This window comes from Schistocerca americana, chromosome 11, assembly GCF_021461395.2.
Source record: "Schistocerca americana isolate TAMUIC-IGC-003095 chromosome 11, iqSchAmer2.1, whole genome shotgun sequence".
Classification (NCBI taxonomy): Eukaryota; Metazoa; Arthropoda; class Insecta; order Orthoptera; family Acrididae; genus Schistocerca; species Schistocerca americana.
This window is the reverse complement of record NC_060129.1, coordinates 163,745,426-163,770,080: the sequence shown is the minus strand read 5'-3', so window position 1 is coordinate 163,770,080 and position 24,655 is coordinate 163,745,426. Positions and strand designations below refer to the sequence as shown.

Sequence of the window (24,655 nt, the reverse complement as noted above, 5' to 3'; positions counted from 1 at the left end):
ATATGGGACAAACGCAGATATGAGACAAACGCAAATATAGGAAAAACGCAAATATAGGAAAAGCGCAAATATGGGAAAAACGCAAATATGGGAAAAACGCAAATATGGGAAAAACGCAAATATGGGAAAAACACAAATATGGGAGAAACGCAAATATGGGAAAAACGCAAATATGGGAAAAACGCAAATAAGGGAAAAACGCAAATAAGGGAAAACCGCAAATATGGGAAAAACGCAAATATGGGACAAACGCAAATATGGGAAAAATGCAAATATGCGACATACGTAAATATGGGACAAACGTAATTGTGGGACAAACGTAAATGTGGGACAAAAGTAAATATGGGAGAAGAAAAATTTGGGGGCACAATTTGAGTAAAAGAAGGAATCGGTTGGTAGCATGGGTTTATGAGTAATGGGAAAAACGAAAATATGGGAAAAACGCAAATATGGAAAAACGCAAATATGGGAAAAACGCAAATATGGGAAAAACGCAAATATGGGGAAAACGCAAAAATGGGAAAAACGCAAAAATGGGAAAAACGCAAAAATGGGAAAAACGCAAATATGGGAAAAACGCAAAAATGGGAAAAACGCAAATATGGGAAAAACGCAAATATGGGAAAAACGCAAATACGGGAATAACGCAAATATGGGAAACACGCAAATATGGGAAACACGCAAATATGGGAAAAAACGCCAATATGGGAAAAAACGCAAATATGGGAAAAAACGCAAATATGGGAAATATGCAGATATGGGACAAACGCAAATATGGGACAAACGCAAATATGGGAAAAACGCAAATATGGGAAAAAACGCAAATATGGGAAAAACGCAAATATGGGAAAAACGCAAATATGGGAAAAACGCAAATATGGGAAAAAAGCAAATATGGGAAAAACGCAAATATGGGAAAAACGCAAATATGGGAAAAACGCAAATATGGGGAAAACGCAAATATGGGGAAAACGAAAATATGGGAAAAACGCAACTATGGGAAAAACGCAAATATGGGAAACACGCAAATATGGGAAACACGCAAATATGGGAAACACGCAAATATGGGAAACACGCAAATATGGGAAACACGCAAATATGGAGAAAACGCAAATTTGGGAAAACGCAAATATGGGGAAAACGCAAATATGGGGAAAAACGCTAATATGGGGAAAAACGCTAATATGGGAAACACGCAAATATGGGAAGCACGCAAATATGGGAAACACGCAAATATGGGAAACACGCAAATATGGGAAAAACGCAAATATGGGAAAAACGCAAATATGGGGAAAACGCAAATATGGGGAAAACGAAAATATGGGAAAAACGCAAATATGGGAAAAACGCAAATATGGGAAAAACGAAAATATGGGAAAAACGAAAATATGGGAAAAACGAATATATGGGAAAAACGCAAATATGGGAAAAACGCAAATATGGGAAAAACGAAAATATGGGAAAAACGAGAATATGGGAAAAACGAAAATCTGGGAAAAACGCAAATATGGGAAAAACGCAAATATGGGACAAACGCAAATATGGGACAAACGCAAATATGGGAAAAACGCAAATATGGGACAAACGCAAACATGGGACATACGCAAACATGTGACAAACGCAAACATGGGACAAACGCAAATATGGGACAAACGCAAATATGGGAAAAACGCAAATGTGGGAAAAATGCAGATATGGGACAACTGCAAATATCGGAAAAAAGCAAATATGGGAAAAACGCATATATGGGAAAAACGCAAATATGGGAAAAACGCAAATATGGGAAAAACGCAAATATGGGAAAAACGCAAATAATGGGAAAAACGCAAATATGGGAAAAACGCAGATATGGGAAAAACGCAAATATGGGAAACACGCAAATATGGGAAAAACGCAAATATGGGAAACACGCAAATATGGGAAACACGCAAATATGGGAAACACGCAAATATGGGAAACACGCAAATATGGGAAACACGCAAATATGGAGAAAACGCAAATTTGGGAAAACGCAAATATGGGGAAAACGCAAATATGGGGAAAAACGCTAATATGGGGAAAAACGCTAATATGGGAAACACGCAAATATGGGAAACACGCAAATATGGGAAACACGCAAATATGGGAAACACGCAAATATGGGAAACATGCAAATATGGGAAACACGCAAATATGGGAAACACACAAATATGGGAAACACACAAATATGGGAAAAATGCAAATATGGGAAAAACGCAAATATGGGAAAAAACGCAAATATGGGAAAAAACGCAAATATGGGAAATATGCAGATATGGGACAAACGCAAATATGGGAAAAACGCAAATATGGGGAAAACGCAAATATGGGAAAAACGCAAATATGGGAAAAACGCAAATATGGGAAAAACGTTAATATGGGAAAGACGCAAATATGGGAAAAACGCAAATATCGGAAAAACACAAATATGGGAAAAACGAGAATATGGGAAAAACGAAAATATGGGAAAAACGCAAATATGGGAAAAACGCAAATATGGGACAAACGCAAATATGGGACAAACGCAAATATGGGACAAACGCAAATATGGGACAAACGCAAACATGGGACAAATGCAAACATGTGACAAACGCAAACATGGGACAAACGCAAATATGGGACAAACGCAAATATGGGACAAACGCAAATATGGGAAAAACGCAAATATGGGACAAACGCAAATATGGGACAAACGCAAATATGGGAAAAACGCAAATATGGGAAAAACGCAAATATGGGAAAAACGCAAATAAGGGAAAAACGCAAATATGGGAAAAACGCAAATATCTGAAAAACGCAAATACGGGAAAAACGCAAATATGGGAAAAACGCAAATATGGGACAAATGCAAATATGCGACGTACGTAATTGTGGGACAAACGTAAATATGGGACAAAAGTAAATATGGGAGAAGAAAAATTTGGGGGCACAATTCGAGTAAAAGAAGGAATCGGTTGGTAGCATGGGTTTATGAGTAATGGGAAAAACGCAAATATGGGAAAAACGCAAATATGGGAAAAACGAAAATATGGGAAAAACGAAAATATGGGAAAAACGAAAATATGGGAAAAACGAAAATATGGGAAAAACGAAAATATGGGAAAAACGAAAATATGGGAAAAACGCAAATATGGGACAAACGCAAATATGGGACAAACGCAAATATGGGACAAACGCAAATATGGGAGAAACGCAAATATGGTACAAACGCAAATATGGGACAAACGGAAATATGGGACAAACGCAAATATGGGACAAACGCAAATATGGGACAAACGCAAATATGGGAAAAAGGCAAATATGGGGAAAAACGCAAATATGGGGAAAAACGCAAATATGGGGAAAAACGCAAATATGGGGAAAAACGCAAATATGGGAAAAACTCAAATATGGGAAAAAATCAAATATGGGAAAAACGCAAATATGGGAAAAACGCAAATATGGGAAAAACGCAAATATGGGAAAAACGCAAATATGGGAAAAACGCAAATATGGGAAAAACGCAAATATGGGAAAAACGCAAATATGGGAAAAAACGCAAATGTGGGAAAAAACGCAAATGTGGGAAAAATGCAGATATGGGACAACTGCAAATATGGGAAAAAAGCAAATATGGGAAAAACGCAAATATGGGAAAAACGCAAATATGGGAAAAACGCAGGTATGGGAAAAATGCAGATATCGGAAAAACGCAGATATGGGAAAAACGCAGGTATGGGACAAACACAGAGATGGGAAAAACGCAGAGATGGGAAAAATTCAGGTATGGGAAAAACGCAGATATGAGACAAACGCAAATATAGGAAAAACGCAAATATGGGAAAAACGCAAATATAGGAAAAACGCAAATATGGGAAAAACGCAAATATGGGAAAAACGCAAATATGGGAAAAACGCAAATATGGGAAAAACGCAAATATGGGAAAAACGCAAATATGGGAAAAACGCAAATATCGGAAAAACGCAAATATGGGACAAACGCAAATATGGGACCAACGCAAATATGGGACCAACGCAAATATGGGACAAACGCAAATATGGGACAAACGCAAATATGGGACAAACGCAAATATGGGAAAAACGCAAATATGGGACAAACGCAAATATGCGACATACGTAAATATGGGACAAACGTAATTGTGGGACAAACGTAAATATGGGACAAAAGTAAATATGGGAGAAGTAAAATTTGGGGGCACAATTTGAGTAAAAGAAGGAATCGGTTGGTAGCATGGGTTTATGAGTAATGGGAAAAACGCAAATATGGGAAAAACGAAAATATGGGAAAAACGCAAATATGGGAAAAACGCAAATATGGGAAAAACGCAAATATGGGAAAAACGCAAATATGGGAAAAACGCAAATGTGGGAAAAACGCAAATATGGGAAAAACGCAAATATGGGAAAAACGCAGGTATGGGAAAAATGCAGATATCGGAAAAACGCAGATATGGGAAAAACGCAGGTATGGGACAAACACAGAGATGGGAAAAACGCAGAGATGGGAAAAATTCAGGTATGGGAAAAACGCAGATATGGGAAAAACGCAGATATGGGACAAACACAGATATGAGACAAACGCAAATATAGGAAAAATGCAAATATAGGAAAAACGCAAATATGGGAAAAACGCAAATATGGGAAACACGCAAATATGGGAAAAACGCAAATATGGGAAAAACGCAAATATGGGAAAAACGCAAATATGGGAAAAACGCAAATATGGGAAATATGCAGATATGGGACAAACGCAAATATGGGAAAAACGCAAATATGGGGAAAACGCAAATATGGGAAAAACGCAAATATGGGAAAAACGCAAATATGGGAAAAACGTTAATATGGGAAAAACGCAAATATGGGAAAAACGCAAATATCGGAAAAACACAAATATGGGAAAAACGAGAATATGGGAAAAACGCAAATATGGGAAACACGCAAATATGGGAAACACGCAAATATGGGAAACACGCAAATATGGGAAACACGCAAATATGGGAAACATGCAAATATGGGAAACACGCAAATATGGGAAACACACAAATATGGAAAACACACAAATATGGGAAAAATGCAAATATGGGAAAAACGCAAATATGGGAAAAAACGCAAATATGGGAAAAAACGCAAATATGGGAAATATGCAGATATGGGACAAACGCAAATATGGGAAAAACGCAAATATGGGGAAAACGCAAATATGGGAAAAACGCAAATATGGGAAAAACGCAAATATGGGAAAAACGTTAATATGGGAAAAACGCAAATATGGGAAAAACGCAAATATCGGAAAAACACAAATATGGGAAAAACGAGAATATGGGAAAAACTAAAATATGGGAAAAACGCAAATATGGGAAAAACGCAAATATGGGACAAACGCAAATATGGGACAAACGCAAATATGGGACAAACGCAAATATGGGACAAACGCAAACATGGGACAAATGCAAACATGTGACAAACGCAAACATGGGACAAACGCAAATATGGGACAAACGCAAATATGGGACAAACGCAAATATGGGAAAAACGCAAATATGGGACAAACGCAAATATGGGACAAACGCAAATATGGGAAAAACGCAAATATGGGAAAAACGCAAATATGGGAAAAACGCAAATAAGGGAAAAACGCAAATATGGGAAAAACGCAAATATCTGAAAAACGCAAATACGGGAAAAACGCAAATATGGGAAAAACGCAAATATGGGACAAATGCAAATATGCGACATACGTAATTGTGGGACAAACGTAAATATGGGACAAAAGTAAATATGGGAGAAGAAAAATTTGGGGGCACAATTCGAGTAAAAGAAGGAATCGGTTGGTAGCATGGGTTTATGAGTAATGGGAAAAACGCAAATATGGGAAAAACGCAAATATGGGAAAAACGAAAATATGGGAAAAACGAAAATATGGGAAAAACGAAAATATGGGAAAAACTAAAATATGGGAAAAACGAAAATATGGGAAAAACGAAAATATGGGAAAAACGCAAATATGGGACAAACGCAAATATGGGACAAACGCAAATATGGGACAAACGCAAATATGGGAGAAACGCAAATATGGTACAAACGCAAATATGGGACAAACGGAAATATGGGACAAACGCAAATATGGGACAAACGCAAATATGGGACAAACGCAAATATGGGACAAACGCAAATATGGGACAAACGCAAATATGGGAAAAAGGCAAATATGGGGAAAAACGCAAATATGGGGAAAAACGCAAATATGGGGAAAAACGCAAATATGGGGAAAAACGCAAATATGGGAAAAACTCAAATATGGGAAAAACGCAAATATGGGAAAAACGCAAATATGGGAAAAAACGCAAATGTGGGAAAAAACGCAAATGTGGGAAAAATGCAGATATGGGACAACTGCAAATATGGGAAAAAAGCAAATATGGGAAAAACGCAAATATGGGAAAAACGCAAATATGGGAAAAACGCAGGTATGGGAAAAATGCAGATATCGGAAAAACGCAGATATGGGAAAAACGCAGGTATGGGACAAACACAGAGATGGGAAAAACGCAGAGATGGGAAAAATTCAGGTATGGGAAAAACGCAGATTTGAGACAAACGCAAATATAGGAAAAACGCAAATATGGGAAAAACGCAAATATGAAAAAAACGCAAATATGGGAAAAACGCAAATATGGGAAAAACGCAAATATGGGAAAAACGCAAATATGGGAAAAACGCAAATATGGGAAAAACGCAAATATGGGAAAAACGCAAATATGGGACAAACGCAAATATGGGACCAACGCAAATATGGGACCAACGCAAATATGGGACCAACGCAAATATGGGACAAACGCAAATATGGGACAAACGCAAATATGGGAAAAACGCAAATATGGGACAAACGCAAATATGCGACATACGTAAATATGGGACAAACGTAATTGTGGGACAAACGTAAATATGGGACAAAAGTAAATATGGGAGAAGTAAAATTTGGGGGCACAATTTGAGTAAAAGAAGGAATCGGTTGGTAGCATGGGTTTATGAGTAATGGGAAAAACGCAAATATGGGAAAAACGAAAATATGGGAAAAACGCAAATATGGGAAAAACGCAAATATGGGAAAAACGCAAATATGGGAAAAACGCAAATATGGGAAAAACGCAAATGTGGGAAAAACGCAAATATGGGAAAAACGCAAATATGGGAAAAACGCAGGTATGGGAAAAATGCAGATATCGGAAAAACGCAGATATGGGAAAAACGCAGGTATGGGACAAACACAGAGATGGGAAAAACGCAGAGATGGGAAAAATTCAGGTATGGGAAAAACGCAGATATGGGAAAAACGCAGATATGGGACAAACACAGATATGAGACAAACGCAAATATAGGAAAAATGCAAATATAGGAAAAACGCAAATATGGGAAAACCGCAAATATGGGAAACACGCAAATATGGGAAAAACGCAAATATGGGAAAAACGCAAATATGGGAAAAACGCAAATATGGGAAAAACGCAAATATGGGAAAAACGCAAGTATGGGAAAAACGCAAATATGGGAAAAACGCAAATATGGGAAAAACGCAAATATGGGAAAAACGCAAATATGGGAAAAACGCAAATATGGGACAAACGCAAATATGGGACAAACGCAAATATGGGACAAACGCAAATATGCGACACACGTAAATATGGGACAAACGTAATTGTGGGACAAACGTAATTATGGGACAAAAGTAAATATGGGAGAAGAAAAATTTGGGGGAACAATTTTAGTAAAAGAAGGAATCGGTTGGTAGCATGGGTTTATGAGTAATGGGTAAAACGCAAATATGGGAAAAACGAAAATATGGGAAAAACGCAAATATGGGAAAAACGCAAATATGGGAAAAACGCAAATATGGGAAAAACGCAAATATGGGAAAAACGCAAATATGGGATAAACGCAAAAATGGGATAAACGCAAATATGGGAAAAACGCAAATATGGGAAAAACGCAAATATGGGAAACACGCAAATATGGGGAAAACACAAATATGGGGAAAACGCAAATATGGGGAAAACGCAAATATGGGGAAAACGCAAATATGGGGAAAACGCAAATATGGGGAAAACGCAAATATGGGGAAAGCGCAAATATGGGGAAAACGCAAATATGGGGAAAACGCAAATATGGGGAAAACGCAAATATGGGGAAAACGCTAATATGGGAAAAACGCAAATATGGGGAAAACGCAAATATGGGGAAAACGCAAATATGGGACAAACGCAAATATGGGACAAACGCAAATATGGGACAAACGCAAATATGGGAAAAACGCAAATATGGGAAAAACGCACATATGGGAAAAACACACATATGGGAAAAACGCAAATATGGGAAAAACGCAAATATGGGAAAAACGCAAATATGGGAAAAACGCAAATATGGGAAAAACGCAAATATGGGAAAAACGCAATATGGGAAAAACGCAAATATGGGACAAACGCAAATATGCGACATACGTAAATATGGGACAAACGTAGTTGTCGGACAAACGTAAATATGGGACAAAAGTAAATATGGGAGAAGAAAAATTTGGGGGCACAATTTGAGTAAAAGAAGGAATCGGTTGGTAGCATGGGTTTATGAGTAATGGGAAAAACGCAAATATGGGAAAAACGCAAATATGGGAAAAACGCAAATATGGGAAAAACGCAAATATGGGAAAAACGCAAATATGGGGAAAACGCAAATATGGGGAAAACGCAAATATGGGGAAAACGCAAATATGGGGAAAACGCAAATATGGGGAAAACGCAAATATGGGGAAAACGCAAATATGGGAAAAACGAAAATATGGGAAAAACGAAAATATGGGAAAAACGCAAATATGGGAAAAACGCAAATATGGGAAAAACGCAAATATGGGAAAAACGCAAATATGGGAGAAATGCAGATATCGGAAAAACGCAGATATGGGAAAAACGCAGGTATGGGACAAACACAGACATGGGAAAAACGCAGAGATGGGAAAAATTCAGGTATGGGAAAAACGCAGATATGGGAAAAACGCAGATATGGGACAAACGCAGATATGGGACAAACGCAGATATGGGACAAACGCAGATATGGGACAAACGCAGATATGAGAAACGCAAATATAGGAAAAACGCAAATATGGGAAAAACGCAAATATGGGAAAAACGCAAGTATGGGAAAAACGCAAATATGGGAAAAACGCAAATATGGGAAAAACGCAAATATGGGAAAAACGCAAATATGGGAAAAACACAAATATGGGAAAGACGCAAATATGGGAAAAACGCAAATATGGGAAAAACGCAAATATGGGAAAAACGCAAATATGGGAAAAAACGCAAATATGGGAAAAAACGCAAATGTGGGAAAAATGCAGATATGGGACAACTGCAAATATGGGAAAAAAGCAAATATGGGAAAAACGCATATATGGGAAAAACGCAAATATGGGAAAAACGCATATATGGGAAAAACGCAAATATGGGAAAAACGCAAATATGGTAAAAACGCAAATATGGGAAAAACGCAAATATGGTAATAACGCAAATATGGGAAACACGCAAATATGGGAAAAACGCAAATATGGGAAACACGCAAATATGGGAAAAACGCAAATATGGGAAAAACGCAAATATGGGAAAAACGCAAATATGGGAAAAACGCAAATATGGGAAAAACGCAAATATGGGAAAAACGCAAATATGGGAAAAACGCAAATATGGGAAAAACGCAAATATGGGAAAAACTTGAAACGTCCCCTTTGAACAATTTTACAAGACTGTGCTTAAACTGACACACAATATTTTTAGCGCAACGCAATCTGACTTTCAAAATTTCCTACTAAAGAATGGCCCTGACAAACATTAAACTATACCTTTCACAAATCACTTACCTCACAAAAATCTTCGCTGCTCAAGCTACTGCAATACAGCGAGCGCCACTACTGCCAGCTAAATAAAAGATTCAAACTACTGAAGGCACTAACTACTGGTAGGGATAGTTAGCAAATGAAAGATATTAATAGAGAACAAACAATGTATTTACCTTGATATCATCATATATAAATATATCAGTTCATGAAAAATTACAAATCTCCGCCATCTCTCTCCCCACATCCACCACTGCTGGCGGCTCACCTCCAACTGCGCAACGCTACGCGCTGTTCACAGCCAGCTGCCGCTGCCCAACACTACAATGGCAGACAACAATGCAAACTAGCGACAGACTGCACACAGCACAGTCAGTGATTTCATTTTGAGCGCTACGTAACGTTGCCAAAACGAAAACATAAACAGCCTACTTACATAGCCCCCATGCTCCCCACAAAAATTTTTTACAAATGGTGTTGGGCACTGGCCAATACAGATTTGACAAAAATTTTTCACAATTACAGTAACAAAGATATAAAATGCACACACTTACTAATATTATGTTGGTCAAAAGATCAAAATTTCTCACAGTCCATAAAGACAGTCCACATTGTTCATCACAGTAAAAATGCAGAATTTTTCTCAAAGTCCAAGCAGTAAAAGAAAATGCACATAGAAGTAGTGGATTTCCATGCAGTCTTGAAGAAGTAGTGTTGTCCTTCCAATGGAAAGACAGTGCTGACTCTCGACATGCAGACAGGTAATGGGCCACAACAGAGCAAACCCACAGCAGAGTCAGTCGAAATTTTGAAGAGTATTGATAGGTAGGTCATCACAGAACAGACCCACTGTAGTCCTTGTAGAGATAACGGTATTGGTGGGCCACCAGAGGTGCAGACCCACTGCAGTCCTTGTAGAAATGGCCAGCAGCCATCTGTTGCGACTGTGCAGGTGCACAATCACCATTGAAGAGTCTTGCGGATAATATAGCAAGTCCATAAACCACCACTTGTGCACTCACAAAGTTTCTGGAATTGTCCTTAGAACCAGCAATGCTGTTATCCAGTCCCTTGCTGAATCATTAACACACGTGCAAACACTATCAGTCCCTACTTCTCACATATTGTCCATGTACTACGACCAACAGAAACGTGTGCAGTGAAAGGTAACTTACAAGTTAATAATAAGATGAACTGGTGACAATTACAATTTTATAAATTTACAACATGAAAATACAATTACAAAGGTACAAAATACATCATTAAAAACATAATAATACAGAGAACATTTGTAGTACAGGCTTTACAAAAGAATAGAAATAAACATATACATCAGTGTTACAAAAATAGTGACATAAGTACATACATAAAATAATGAGAATAGTTTTCGAAACATTAATTTCACACATGAACATTGAAACAGAACAGAATTGTAAACAACTTTACAAAGAAAATAACATATTATTAATGCAACTTATATTTGAGGATAACAGTATTCCTCCTCATAGTGAATATAGCTTAGTATTAGAAGAGAAAAAAAATTCTATGAAACAGTACACAGAGACAGGAAGAAAACAAATACTCAAGGGTACACAAACACATAGTGGGATAACACCAATAGGAAAGGACAGGGTTCGTTTTCAGTGTAACATTTGGTACTGCAGTCCATCCCAAAACTTCATATATCTTTCCTCTTATTTCATCCTTTGTTTCCACCAAAAAAAATTCTATCTAAGCATGCTTTCTGTATTTATATGTTCACACATTTCTTACCTCGACATTTATTTCCAAGAAAATCCTACCTAAACCTGCTTTCTGTACGTTTTTCGTATAGATTCTCAATGCATTTCTTCCAATTCATCGCAACTCATTCTCTTCTATAGTCTACCCCCTCTTAAGCTAACTTAAATCTACTGAGCTCAGATATTAAACTAAGGGACGAGGCAATGCAGCAGCACAAAACAAGTTATCACAAACAGCAATGACAAAAAAAATGCCAATTTGCAAAGCAAGCAGCAGCAAATCTAAATTAACAGATAAAATGCAAAATTACAACTAATATGAGCCAATGTGCAGCAACATGAAAAATCAATGAGTAGTAAAATTGGCTTAGCAGAGTAACACAAATTAAAGTTCAGTAGCACTATGCCTGGCAAACAGCAGCAGCAAATATAAAAAATATAAAAAATATAAAACTTATATCTATACATGACAAAGCTCAAGCAGAAAAGATATTGCAGTAAAAACAACAATGCAGATAAGGGAAATGTATATTCACATCTTAATGTCTATGTAATTAAAGTGGTGCACCACAAGAAGTTATTCTACCAAAAGGTTACCAATTACTTGAAAAGAAAATTATGAATGCAGTTACTAGTTCCTTCTTATTGTTCTTTCCTTTCCAAGTGCTCCTTTTTTAAAGAATGTGGATCATAAAATAATTATTTAATAGATCTGTTGACAGAAAGTGTTCACATTAGCAAATGCATTTCATTTTATAAAAGCAATGCTGCAACACAGCTGGAAAACAGATGTCAAATGAAATAAGCAACTACGAAAAGCAAAGCATAAAAATATCATTCAGTAGTCATGTGACATTTCGTAAGTTAGTAGAAATTCTCTCAACTCTCATAGAAAGACGCTTGTCATAATCAGGTGTGCAGATGTACGAATATTTTCCATCAATTCATAAGCATTTCAGTAATTAGCACAAAGTGCGAGTAATCATATGTTTTCAAGTAACGAGGGTGTCGCATTAGCGATGAAAGGCACACCCTAATGGCTTGTTCTCCAGGTGTTTGACACGTCCCACGTCCCCTTTTTTTTTTCTACCTGTGCCGCTGAAAAGGGCTCGCAATAATGGCTTTTTCTCCAGGCGTCTGACACAGCTGGGTGCCCGCGACGCATTACGTGCAGGTGGTCACTTAACTTTCGTACGAAAATATTTACGACAGCAGTTTCTGCTACCGTTGGAGTCTCATTTAAAAATATTTCACAGGTCAAGAATTAGCGTTGCAAATCTGTAGAAACCAAATCCTATAAATATAAGTGTCCAAAACAAAAAATTCGTCAGCATTGTGATACAGTCACACATTTCATAACTCTTAAAGTACGTTTCTTGGTTTCCAACATCCTTTTCATAAATCAGAGTCCCTAAACACTATTCATTACTCCTTACCTTATTACACATATACGTATCCATCGACACTCGTCAATATTTCGTCATTATAAATATGAAGCATAATCAAATAACTCATATAGCCTCAGCCTATTAATCATAAACATACCTCAGCAGCATAATACACATCGTCGTCGTAAAAATAACATCATAACACCTCAGTCAAATCTCAAAATCGTCGTAGCTTCCTCCAATAATTAAAAAAATTCTCTGCTCATGTCAAAAGTGTCATCTGCCTCAAACGTACTTTAAAAATCATAATCCCTTTACCAAATACATCATTCAAAGCTCTCATAGTATCACAATGGTTCCGAAAAAATATGAACAGTTCACACAGTACAGACAAAATACAATTTCATAACTGTGAAGTAATCCAACTCTGTAAATGCGTAAACATCTGTCACTGATGTAGTAAAAAGAATGTTTGTTTCTCTGTCAAATAATCAGATAGCTGTGTAATTCTGTGTTAGAGAAATATGGTACCGAAGTGTAAAGTTGTATAAGCAAATACCATATTAGCTAGGGTTCCTTGTGCTTGCCAAACACATGGTACACAAAGTAGGCGTGTACCCCCCTGAGGATTAATGTAATTATACCCTCAGGTGTTACAGATTACAGCAATGGAATGAAATGTATCACGGAAAACTTTCTTTGTAATTCAAAAATCTTTAAAAACAAATGTTTTCAGTATAAAATTGATCACTCAAATACGTGTACTGTAGCGCTAAACTGTGCGTCTTGTAACATAATCTCTGTGGAAGTGTCGTAGTTATCGTCCTCTGAAAGCTAAGTTCTGCAGAAGTCAATGTACTTACCTCATGATAAACAAAAGTGAAATGCTTTGCGTATAGATATCATAGTTATTATAGTTATTGGCGTGATGAAGAAAGTACTGTACAGTAACGTATTGTTGTGCCACAAAAAAGGCTGTCTCATTGTTGCTATACCACAAAAGTTACTACTAAAACCTGTTTTACTTTCCAGAAGACTTCAGAAAAACTGTGCAGATATAAAACAGATACACCGCAAAAGCAACATTGTAAATTGTCACTCATTAGTAGCGTCGTGATAAAATCGTGTAGCTGTCACATAAACTAACCACTGTGTCCTCTGGTATCTCACAGAAAGTACTTTAAACCCAGAATGTATTTTCAAGTAAACCGAAATGTTGCATTAAAATCTCATTAGCAGTACCAGTATGTGTCCTAAGTATGTAAGCCTTATAGTCGTTACGTAATCGTGCAACAAACAAGCAAGAATGTACACACACAATAACACTGTGACGTCTGTTCACTATAACAATGCATTCGTCATTTCTGTTTAAATAAGTTCTCTTGGTTCTGGATTGGATATTTAACTTCAAACATTGTTGAATGTTAACAGATTCTAAGTCTGACAAAGCATATTAGTAATGTGAAGCGAAAAATTTTATGACAAAGACTAAGTTAAAAAGCAGATTATCTTTCAATAAACGGTTTTACATGTGAAATGTGGTGTAAACCTTTACTCTTCCTAGTACGCAGAGTTTCAACTTCAACGCAATTATCATGTGGTATACGTCGGATTCTGTAAGGTCCATTGTAAACTAGAAAGAATTTGTGACTCAAGTGTTTCTTCTTATGTGACAATGAATGAGCTTTAATGAGAACTTTCTGACCAATATACAACTTCTTTGCATTTGCTTTACCGTGTAGTTTTCTCCTTTTGTCTGCTGCAGATTTTATATTTTTAAGAGCCAAATCAATTATGTCTTTGTGTCGAAGTTTACGTGTATTTGGGAAAGGTACAAGCTCTCTGATTCTGTTCGGTGGTTCTTCATTCTTTAGTACAAGAGTAGGTGGTAAAGCAGTGGAATCATGAGGCATTTCATTCAGCACATTTTGAAATAAGTGTAAATATCTGTCCCAATGCTGATGCTTTCTGTGACAATAAAGTCTGCAAAGCTTATTGATTTCTTTCATAATCCGTTCAGACGGGTTGCAATGTGGTGAGTACAATGAAATAAAAACAGGTTTGATTTTATGGTTGCGAAGCATGCGTGACCAAACAGCAGATCTGAATTGCGGTCCGTTATCTGAAATGACTTTGCTAACGTGTCCAACTTCACGTAAGAAATTTTTAACAAAGGCGTTGGATACAGACCGTCCAGTGGCTTTACGTAACGGTGTGAAAGAAACAAATTTTGAAGTAAGTTCAACAGCGACTAGAACGTACGAAAATCCATTAGATGTTCTGACAAGCGGTCCCAAGAGATCAACAGCCGCAAATTCTTTTAATTTAGAAGGAATAATAGGAAACAACGGAGCACGATGTGAGACAGTAGATGGTTTCGCCTTTTGACAAAGTTTACAAATAGACAAGACTCTTCGAATTCGCTTTTCCATATTGTTAAAATAACAAGTCGTTCGAAGAATATGATAACATTTTCGTGGGCCAAAATGTGCGTAGCTGAAATGAATGTACCAAATGAGCTTATTAACAAAATCGTCAGGAATGCAAAGTACCCATAGCTTGTCATCAACAGTGCAGCGTTTGAAGAGTATGTTGTTTCTAACCAGGTAATAATGCCGAATCTGTGTGTGTGTCTTTTCATGCCATTTGCTCTTGATGTCTTTCCAAATCGGATCTTTATCTTGTTCATGAGCAATGTCCTTTAAAGATGTGGTGATGAAGTTTTCAAAGGCGACTTTCTGAATGTAAAGAATACTGAAATTTTTCTCGAGGTTGCCTTCTGTGGTACTTTTCTCAAGCCCAGCCGGTACGCGTGACAGTGCGTCCGCAACAATGTTCTCCTTGCCGGGAATGTAGACTATTGTGAAGCGGAATTCTTGCAGAAACAATGCCCAACGTTTTAACCTGTCATGATTTAATTTTGAAGACATAAGAAATTGTAATGCACGATGATCACTGTATACTTTTACGTGCTTACCAGAAAGAAAGAAACGGAATTTGTTAAATGCCCAAACGATAGCTAAAGCTTCTAATTCAGTAACGGAATAATTTTTTTCAGATTTTGTTAGCACTCGGCTAGCAAAAGCAATGGTTTTCTGAATGGTAGTGTCATTTTCTATGGCTTCTTGAAATAAATGGGCACCAAGACCGACTTTAGAAGAATCCGTGCTAAGGCAGAAATCTTGTGACAGATCTGGATGAGCTAAGATTGGCGCGTGAAGTAACGCTTCTTTCAAAGAATTGAATTCCAATTGTGCTTGTTCGTCCCAGTTCCAAATAGTATTTTTTCCAGTGAGAGAACAAAGTTTTGGTGTAACAAGAATTTGCATATTCAGAAAACGACGGTAAAAATTTACGAGACCTAGAAAACTGCGGACTTGTCTTTTTGTGGATGGAACTGGAATGGCTCTGATTGCTTCTAACTTTTCAGGATCCGGCTGAATGCCTTCAGAAGAAATAATATGTCCCAAAAACTTCACCTTTGTCCTACCGAATTCAGACTTTTCCAAGTTAACTGTAATTCCAGATTCTACAAAAATACGTAACAAACTGTTGAGGATGCGATTATGTAGTTCCCATGAAGCTTCTGCTATTAGAATATCGTCCACATATAAGGTGATGTGACGTTTTAAGAACTCGGGTAATATGGAATTTAGCCCGCGAATGAATGCTGCTGAAGAAATGTTCAAACCAAAGGGAAGTTTCCGAAACTGATAACAAACGCCGAAACAAAGGAAAGCTGTGTATTTTCTACATTCTGGATGAAGTTCGATCTGATAAAAGCTGGATCTGAGATCAATGGAAGACAACACTTTTACACCATTAAAATTTTGAAGAAGTTCTTCCATCGTCTGCGGCCTGTCTGTTTCAGGAATAATGATAGTATTGATTTGTCTCGAATCTAAGACAAGCCTGATCGATCCATTTTTCTTCTCAACAACATGTAACGGATTGTTGTATGAGCTTACTGCAGGCTCAATAATGCCCTCGTCAAGCATAGATTGTATTTCTGTTCTAACACGGTCCCTATAATGCGCCGGAATTACGTATGGTCTAACACAAAATTTAGTATGCTCACGAACACGAAATTGGTATTGAAATCCCTTGATTGTTCCTGTTTTGTGAGTAAAAACTGTGGAATGTGCTTGTAAAATCTCAAAAAGGTCCTGCCTATCAGTGTCATTACAATTCTCAATTGTTTGAATTTTATTCTGAATTAACTTATTAGTGTCAAATGCGCCGTCGATATCATCCCTGTCAGTACTTGCAGAGTGATTGTTAGTGTCTAGTTCCGTAGAAAATTCCGAACTGTTGTCTAACAGAACGTAAAGCCGATTAATTTCCTCATCATGGTTTGAGAGCCAATCTTCAAATTTCAAAGCTATTGACTTACCTTCTTTTTCTAAAGTTATTTCAGCATCGTGAAAGTTTAAGATTGCTTTGTATTCATTCAAAAAGTCTACTCCCAGTATAATTTCCGTCGACAATAATGGAACAATAAGAAAGTTCATAGAGAAGCTGTGGCTTTGACAAAAGAATTCTAAGTTGGTTTGTTGGCGTACATCTACACTTTTTCCAAAGATTGCACCTTGTAATTTAATCTTACGTAGCGGAAGTGTGGGGCAATCGTTCGATTTGTTGCATTTGCTAAAGGCTGTTTCACTGATTACTGAAATGGGACTGCCAGAGTCAAGTACTGCCGTAAATTTTACGTCATATACTGTAATGCAAATCGCAGGATATGCAACGTTGTTATGTTTTACGTCGTGTTCTTGGAGTAAGATGTCCCTAATATCTTCCATTTTTACGTAATTACTAGCTACGGCAGCTGCGTCGTTAGTGTCATAAGAACGTTTTGTGGCTGCCAGCGGTGTGAGTCATTGCCTATTGTCTCTTTGTTGGCGCGCGTCGTTATTGGGGTTTGGAGACCTAACTTCTACAAATTCACCGTGACGAGAGGGCCCTGCTCTGTTTGAATCCCGCCAGTTCTGATGCAATTCAGGTCTGTCGTTACGATCATATCGTCTGTCGTCATGTCGGTAGATTCCATAGTTTCTTTCTTGTCGGTCACATGGTGGAGAATTTCTCCCTGAATCGTAACTGCGCGCTGGTCCGTTGCGTCTAAAGTTATTCTGTCTCCCTTGATAGTATTTATTTTGGTTCCCATATTGTCTGTTTCTCTGATTGTCTCTGTGGTGGTCATTACCACGGAGAGGTGATCTTTCCCTGTAGTTATTACTACTCTGCCAACGGTTGTCATACGGGTGGTGTCTGTTTTGGTCACGATTTGCGTTGTAAGAATAGCCTTGTCGTGTCCAGTTATTGTTTCTGTCGTCACGGAATTGTGACGTATGTGACCTGTAGTGATTGTTTTCCTGTTTTCGCATCCGGCGGCTGTCAGTGTCAATTTCTAATTCTTGTAAGAGTCCCTGAAATGCTTCAATGTCGTCTTTGCAACGTCCTGCTAAAATAATATGTCGTAAATGTTCAGGCAATTTGAGTAAGCAAATGCGGATGAGTTCTGAGGGGCTGTATGGGTTTGAAAGATACTGATTCTTATGCAACATGTCTTCAAAATATTTCACAAGACTGGAGAATTCAGATTGTTCGAAATGTTTCATCATTATGATACCATGTTTTACCCGGTCTTGTGTGGCTTGAGACCAATATGCTGAGAGGAAGGCATGGTAAAATTCTCCTTCACTGTGGCAATCGTGAATGACCGATCGCATTCTTACAGCTGGTTCATTCTCCAAGTAGCCACACATAAATTCTAATCTGTGTTCTAACGACCAGTTGGGAGGAAAACAATGCGAGAATTGATGGAGCCATGCTTGTGGATGAATGTCGTTGCCAGAATTCTTAAATGTTTTGAATTTACGTGTAGTAATGAACAGCTTATAGTCAAAGTCATCATGTCGGCGAGTCGCATATCGGTCATTGTTATGTCGTTTCGGCGGTTCCATTCCAAAATTCGGTGCACCTTGCCAATTTCTTTCATAACTTCCGAAGTGTCCTGTGTTATTATTTTGTGGTTGTTCCGTATTTCTAAGTCCCTCTTCCCGTATTGGGGCCCGAGTATCCTCTGAAATACGTAATTCTTGTATTAACTGTGTCAGCTGATCTTGTACTTCCCGGATTTCTCTTTGGTGTTGCGTATTAATCTGATTCTGATTTTGTTTGAATTTCCTAATTTGTTCGCTCTGTTCTGTGTCATTAAAGGCTACCGGTTTTGCGTCATTCAGATTATCATCTACCTTCGTAGATAAATTATTTAGCTGATCCGAAAGTTCAACTACTTTCTCTGATAATGAACACATTTCCTCAGTGTGTTTTTCTGAACCAAGTTTCAGAGTGTCCATTTGTGTTGAAATCGAATCTACTGTGTCCTTTAAGTTATCCTGAGTTTTTGCAAGTTGCGTAACCGAATCGGTAGATGCAACTGAGTCAAATTTAGCTTGCAAGGTCTCATGATTTTCATGAACAATAATTTGCAGTTCTTTTATGGCTGCTTCGTGATTCTGTAATGCATTTTCATGCCGCGAAAAAATAGGTTGAAAATGCTCACAAATTTGTGTTTTTATGTCATTACAGACTTTTTGACATTTCGATTCAATGTTATGTAACTCAGTAGTTAAATCTTCACGCGTTTGTTCAAGAGTTTGTTCCAATGAGTCTAACTGTTGCTGTGTTTGTCTCTGATGTTGTTCCATTGTGTCTAACTTTTTAAGATTTTGTTCCACTGTGTCTAACTTTTTAAGATTTTGTCCCATTTGTTTCTGATTTTGTTCAAGTGTTGTGTCTAACTTTTGTAGCTTTTGTCCCATTTGTTGCATTAACTGTAATAACAATGCACTGGTGTCTGAAACATGTTCCTCAGTGCTTTTCGGCAGTGAAGTTGCACCGGCAACATTCACATTTTGACAAGCAGAAAATGTGTCTTGACTCATTTGAGAAAACGGTGAGAACCCAAAACCTGAGTCTACAGTATTCGCAAAACTGTGTCCTGTCATTCCCGATTCCTGAGGCAAGCTGTTGCCGACCGATCGATCGATAATGCGTCCCTCTTCACTAATTGTTTCACTGTCCACGCCATTGTTTGCCGCCTGCTCCATTTCCCTATGAACAGTTACCAAATTACTACTTTGAACATCAGTTAATTCATTACTCGGTGGCGCTAACACACTGCTTTCATTTTCACTGTCATTTCTCAGTTTACTTTGGAGCCTAGTATTACGTTTTTCACACGCCATTATTGTCACAGTATTTCACACGACAACACAGAAAAACATAATTTGAAGATAAAAAATAAGAGAACACATTAAAATAGCACTGAAAATAATATCTAGTTAATTACCAGCGCAGCTGCGAAATCCTTGGTGCAAATCTACATGCATGCCACAACTGTTTTACTGTACAACAATGAAAGACTGCAACTACAAAGGAGATTTTCTATACAATTACGCGCTAGCAATAAACAAAATCTACACTAATTACACAAACTACAACAGAAAAATCAGAAGATTCCAGTGAGGTATCCTAGGCTAAGGGTCGACATATGAAACGTCCCCTTTGAACAATTTTACAAGACTGTGCTTAAACTGACACACAATATTTTTAGCGCAACGCAATCTGACTTTCAAAATTTCCTACTAAAGAGTGGCCCTGACAAACATTAAACTATACCTTTCACAAATCACTTACCTCACAAAAATCTTCGCTGCTCAAGCTACTGCAATAAAGCGAGCGCCACTACTGCCAGCTAAATAAAAGATTCAAACTACTGAAGGCACTAACTACTGGTAGGGATAGTTAGCAAATGAAAGATATTAATAGAGAACAAACAATGTATTTACCTTGATATCATCATATATAAATATATCAGTTCATGAAAAATTACAAATCTCCGCCATCTCTCTCCCCACATCCACCACTGCTGGCGGCTCACCTCCAACTGCGCAACGCTACGCGCTGTTCACAGCCAGCTGCCGCTGCCCAACACTACAAAGGCAGACAACAATGCAAACTAGCGACAGACTGCACACAGCACAGTCAGTGATTTCATTTTGAGCGCTACGTAACGTTGCCAAAACGAAAACATAAACAGCCTACTTACAAACTAAATATGGGAGAAACGCAAATATGGGAAAAACGCAAATATGGGACAAACGCAAATGTGCGATGTACGTAAATATGGGACAAACGTAATTGTGGAACAAACGTAAATATGGGACAAAAGTAAATATGGGAGAAGAAAAATTTGGGGGCACAATTTGAGTAAAAGAAGGAATCGGTTGGTAGCATGGGTTTATGAGTAATGGGAAAAACGCAAATATGGGAAAAACGAAAATATGGGAGAAACGCAAATAGGGGAAAAACGCAAATAGGGGAAAAACGCAAATAGGGGAAAAACGCAAATAGGGGAAAAACGCAAATATGGGAAAAACGCAAATATGGGAAAAACGCAAATATGGGAAAAACGCAAATATGGGAAAAACGCAAATATGGGAAAAACGCAAATATGGGAAAAACTAAATATGGGAGAAACGCAAATATGGGAAAAACGCAAATATGGGAAAAACGCAAATATGGGAAAAACTCAAATATGGGAAAAACGCAAATATGGGACAAACGCAAATATGCGACGTACGTAAATATGGGACAAACGTAATTGTGGAACAAACGTAAATATGGGACAAAAGTAAATATGGGAGAAGAAAAATTTGGGGGCACAATTTGAGTAAAAGAAGGAATCGGTTGGTAGCATGGGTTTATGAGTAATGGGAAAAACGCAAATATGGGAAAAACGAAAATATGGGAGAAACGCAAATAGGGGAAAGACGCAAATAGGGGAAAAACGCAAATAGGGGAAAAACGCAAATAGGGGAAAAACGCAAATATGGGAAAAACGCAAATATGGGAAAAACGCAAATATGGGACAAACGCAAATATGGGACAAACGCAAATATGGGACAAACGCAAATATGGGACAACGCAAATATGGGAAAAATGCAAATATGTGAAAACGCAAATATGGGAAAAACGCAAATATGGGAAAAACGCAAATATGGGAAAAACGCAAATATGGGAAAAACGCAAATATGGGAAGAACGCAAATATGGGAAAAACGCAAATATGGGAAAAACGCAAATATGGGAAAAACGCAAATATGGGAAAAACGCAATTATGGGAAAAACGCAATTATGGGGAAAAACGCAAATATGGGAAAAACGCAAATATGGGAAAAACGCAAATATGGGAAAAACGCAAATATGGGAAAAACGCAAATATGGGAAAAACGCAAATATGGGAAAAAACGCAAATATGGGAAAATACGCAAATGTGGGAAAAAACGCAAATGTGGGAAAAAACGCAAATGTGGGAAAATTACAGATATGGGACAACTGCAAATATGGGAAAAAAGCAAATATGGGAAAAACGCAAATGTGGGAAAAACGCAGATAAGGGACAAACGCAGATAAGGGACAAACGCAGATAAGGGACAAACGCAGATAAGGGACAAACGGAGATATGGGACAAACGCAGATATGAGACAAACGCAAATAAATAAAAAACGCTAATATGGGAAAAACGCAAATATGGGAAAAACGCAAATATGGGAAAAACACAAATATGGGAAAAACGCAAATATGGGAAAAACGCAGATATGGGAAAAACGCAAATATGGGAAAAACGCAAATATGGGAAAAACGCAATTAAGGGAAAAACGCAAATATGGGAAAAACGCAAATATGGAAAAAACGCAAATATAGGAAAAACGCAAATATAGGAAAAAACGCAAATATGGGAAAAAACGGAAATGTGGGAAAAATGCAGATATGGGACAACTGCAAATATGGGAAAAAAGCAAATATGGGAAAAACGCAAATATGGGAAAAACGCAAATATGGGAAAAGCGCAAATATGGGAAAAACGCAGGTATGGGAAAAATGCAGATATGGGAAAAACGCAGATATGGGAAAAACGCGGGTATGGGACAAACACAGTGATGGGAAAAATGCAGAGATGGGAAAAATTCAGGTATGGGAAAAACGCAGATATGGGAAAAACGCAGATATGGGAAAAATGCAGATATGGGACAAACGCAGATATGAGACAAACGCAAATATAGGAAAAACGCAAATATAGGAAAAACGCAAATATGGGAAAAACGCAAATATGGGAAAAACGCAAATATGGGAAAAACGCAAATAAGGGAAAAACGCAAATATGGGAAAAACGCAAATATGGGAAAAACGCAAATATGGGAAAAACGCAAATATGGGAAAAACGCAAATATGGGAAACACGCAAATATGGAGAAAACGCAAATACGGGGAAAAACGCAAATATGGGGAAAAACGCTAATATGGGGAAAAACGCTAATATGGGAAAAAACGCTAATATCGGAAAAACGCAAATATGGGAAAAATGCAAATATGGGAATCACGCAAATATGGGAAACACGCAAATATGGGAAAAAACGCAAATATGGGAAAAAACGCAAATATGGGAAATATGCAGATATGGGACAAACGCAAATATGGGAAAAACGCAAATATGGGAAAAACGCAAATATGGGAAAAACGCAAATATAGGAAAAACGCAAATATGGGAAAAACGCAAATATGGAAAAAAAGCAAATATGGGAGAAAAAGCAAATATAGGGAAAACGCAAAAATGGGGAAAACGCAAATATGGGAAAAACGCAAATATGGGAAAAACGCAAATATGGGAAAAACGCAAATATGGGAAAAATGCAGATATGGGATAACTGCAAATATGGGAAAAGAGCAAATATGGGAAAAACGCATATATGGGAAAAACGCAAATATGGGAAAAACGCAAATATGGGAAAAACGCAAATAATGGAAAAACGCAAATAATGGGAAAAACGCAAATATGGGAAAAACGCAAATATGGGAAAAACGCAAATATGGGAAACACGCAAATATCGGAAAAACGCAAATATGGGAAAAACGCAAATATGGGAAACACGCAAATATGGGAAACACGCAAATATGGGAAACACGCAAATATGGGAAACACGCAAATATGGAGAAAACGCAAATTTGGGAAAACGCAAATATGGGGAAAAACGCTAATATGGGGAAAAACGCTAATATGGGAAACACACAAATATGGGAAACACGCAAATATGGGAAACACGCAAATATGGAGAAAACGCAAATTTGGGAAAACGCAAATATGGGGAAAAACGCTAATATGGGGAAAAACGCTAATATGGGAAACACGCAAATATGGGAAACACGCAAATATGGGAAACACGCAAATATGGGAAACACGCAAATATGGGAAACACGCAAATATGGGGAAAACGCAAATATGGGAAAAACGCAAATATGGGAAAAACGCAAATATGGGAAAAACGTTAATATGGGAAAAACGCAAATATGGGACAAACGCAAATATGGGACAAACGCAAATATGGGACAAACGCAAATATGGGACAAACGCAAATATGGGACAAACGCAAATATGCGACATACGTAAATATGGGACAAACGTAATTGTGGGACAAACGTAAATATGGGACAAAAGTAAATATGAGAGAAGAAAAATTTGGGGGCACAATTTGAGTAAAAGAAGTAATCGGTTGGTAGCATG

At 37.5% G+C, this 24,655-nt stretch overlaps 6 protein-coding genes across 6 annotated transcripts; all 6 read left to right on the top strand.

The window, feature by feature from the left end:
- Positions 1–415: 415 nt before the first annotated feature.
- LOC124553451 (LWamide neuropeptides-like) lies at positions 416–1,165 on the top strand. The gene has a single exon (XM_047127311.1). It carries the CDS (start codon positions 416–418, stop codon positions 1,163–1,165), a length of 750 nt encoding a protein of 249 aa, XP_046983267.1.
- Position 1,166: 1 nt separating this feature from the next.
- LOC124553450 lies at positions 1,167–2,051 on the top strand. Its single transcript, XM_047127310.1, has one exon. It carries the CDS (start codon positions 1,167–1,169, stop codon positions 2,049–2,051), a length of 885 nt encoding a protein of 294 aa, XP_046983266.1.
- A 944-nt stretch (positions 2,052–2,995) lies between these two features.
- On the top strand, positions 2,996–4,138 carry LOC124553448 (LWamide neuropeptides-like). Its single transcript, XM_047127309.1, has one exon. It carries the CDS (start codon positions 2,996–2,998, stop codon positions 4,136–4,138), a length of 1,143 nt encoding a protein of 380 aa, XP_046983265.1.
- Positions 4,139–7,823: 3,685 nt separating this feature from the next.
- On the top strand, positions 7,824–8,213 carry LOC124553447. The gene has a single exon (XM_047127308.1). The coding sequence runs from the start codon at positions 7,824–7,826 to the stop codon at positions 8,211–8,213; it is 390 nt and encodes a 129-aa protein (XP_046983264.1).
- Positions 8,214–22,763: 14,550 nt separating this feature from the next.
- On the top strand, positions 22,764–23,177 carry LOC124553446 (LWamide neuropeptides-like). The gene has a single exon (XM_047127307.1). It carries the CDS (start codon positions 22,764–22,766, stop codon positions 23,175–23,177), a length of 414 nt encoding a protein of 137 aa, XP_046983263.1.
- Positions 23,178–23,190: 13 nt separating this feature from the next.
- Positions 23,191–23,625, top strand: LOC124553445 (LWamide neuropeptides-like). Its single transcript, XM_047127306.1, has one exon. The coding sequence runs from the start codon at positions 23,191–23,193 to the stop codon at positions 23,623–23,625; it is 435 nt and encodes a 144-aa protein (XP_046983262.1).
- The last annotated feature ends 1,030 nt before the right edge of the window (positions 23,626–24,655 follow it).

Bases quoted from the DNA above. Each gene is read 5' to 3' on its own strand.
- LOC124553446 (XM_047127307.1), top strand. From the start codon at position 22,764: ATGGGAAAAACGCAAATATGGAAAAAACGCAAATATAGGAAAAACGCA.
- LOC124553451 (XM_047127311.1), top strand. From the start codon at position 416: ATGGGAAAAACGAAAATATGGGAAAAACGCAAATATGGAAAAACGCAA.
- LOC124553445 (XM_047127306.1), top strand. From the start codon at position 23,191: ATGGGAAAAACGCAAATATGGGAAAAACGCAAATATGGGAAAAACGCA.
- LOC124553450 (XM_047127310.1), top strand. From the start codon at position 1,167: ATGGGGAAAAACGCTAATATGGGAAACACGCAAATATGGGAAGCACGC.
- LOC124553447 (XM_047127308.1), top strand. From the start codon at position 7,824: ATGGGTAAAACGCAAATATGGGAAAAACGAAAATATGGGAAAAACGCA.
- LOC124553448 (XM_047127309.1), top strand. From the start codon at position 2,996: ATGGGAAAAACGCAAATATGGGAAAAACGCAAATATGGGAAAAACGAA.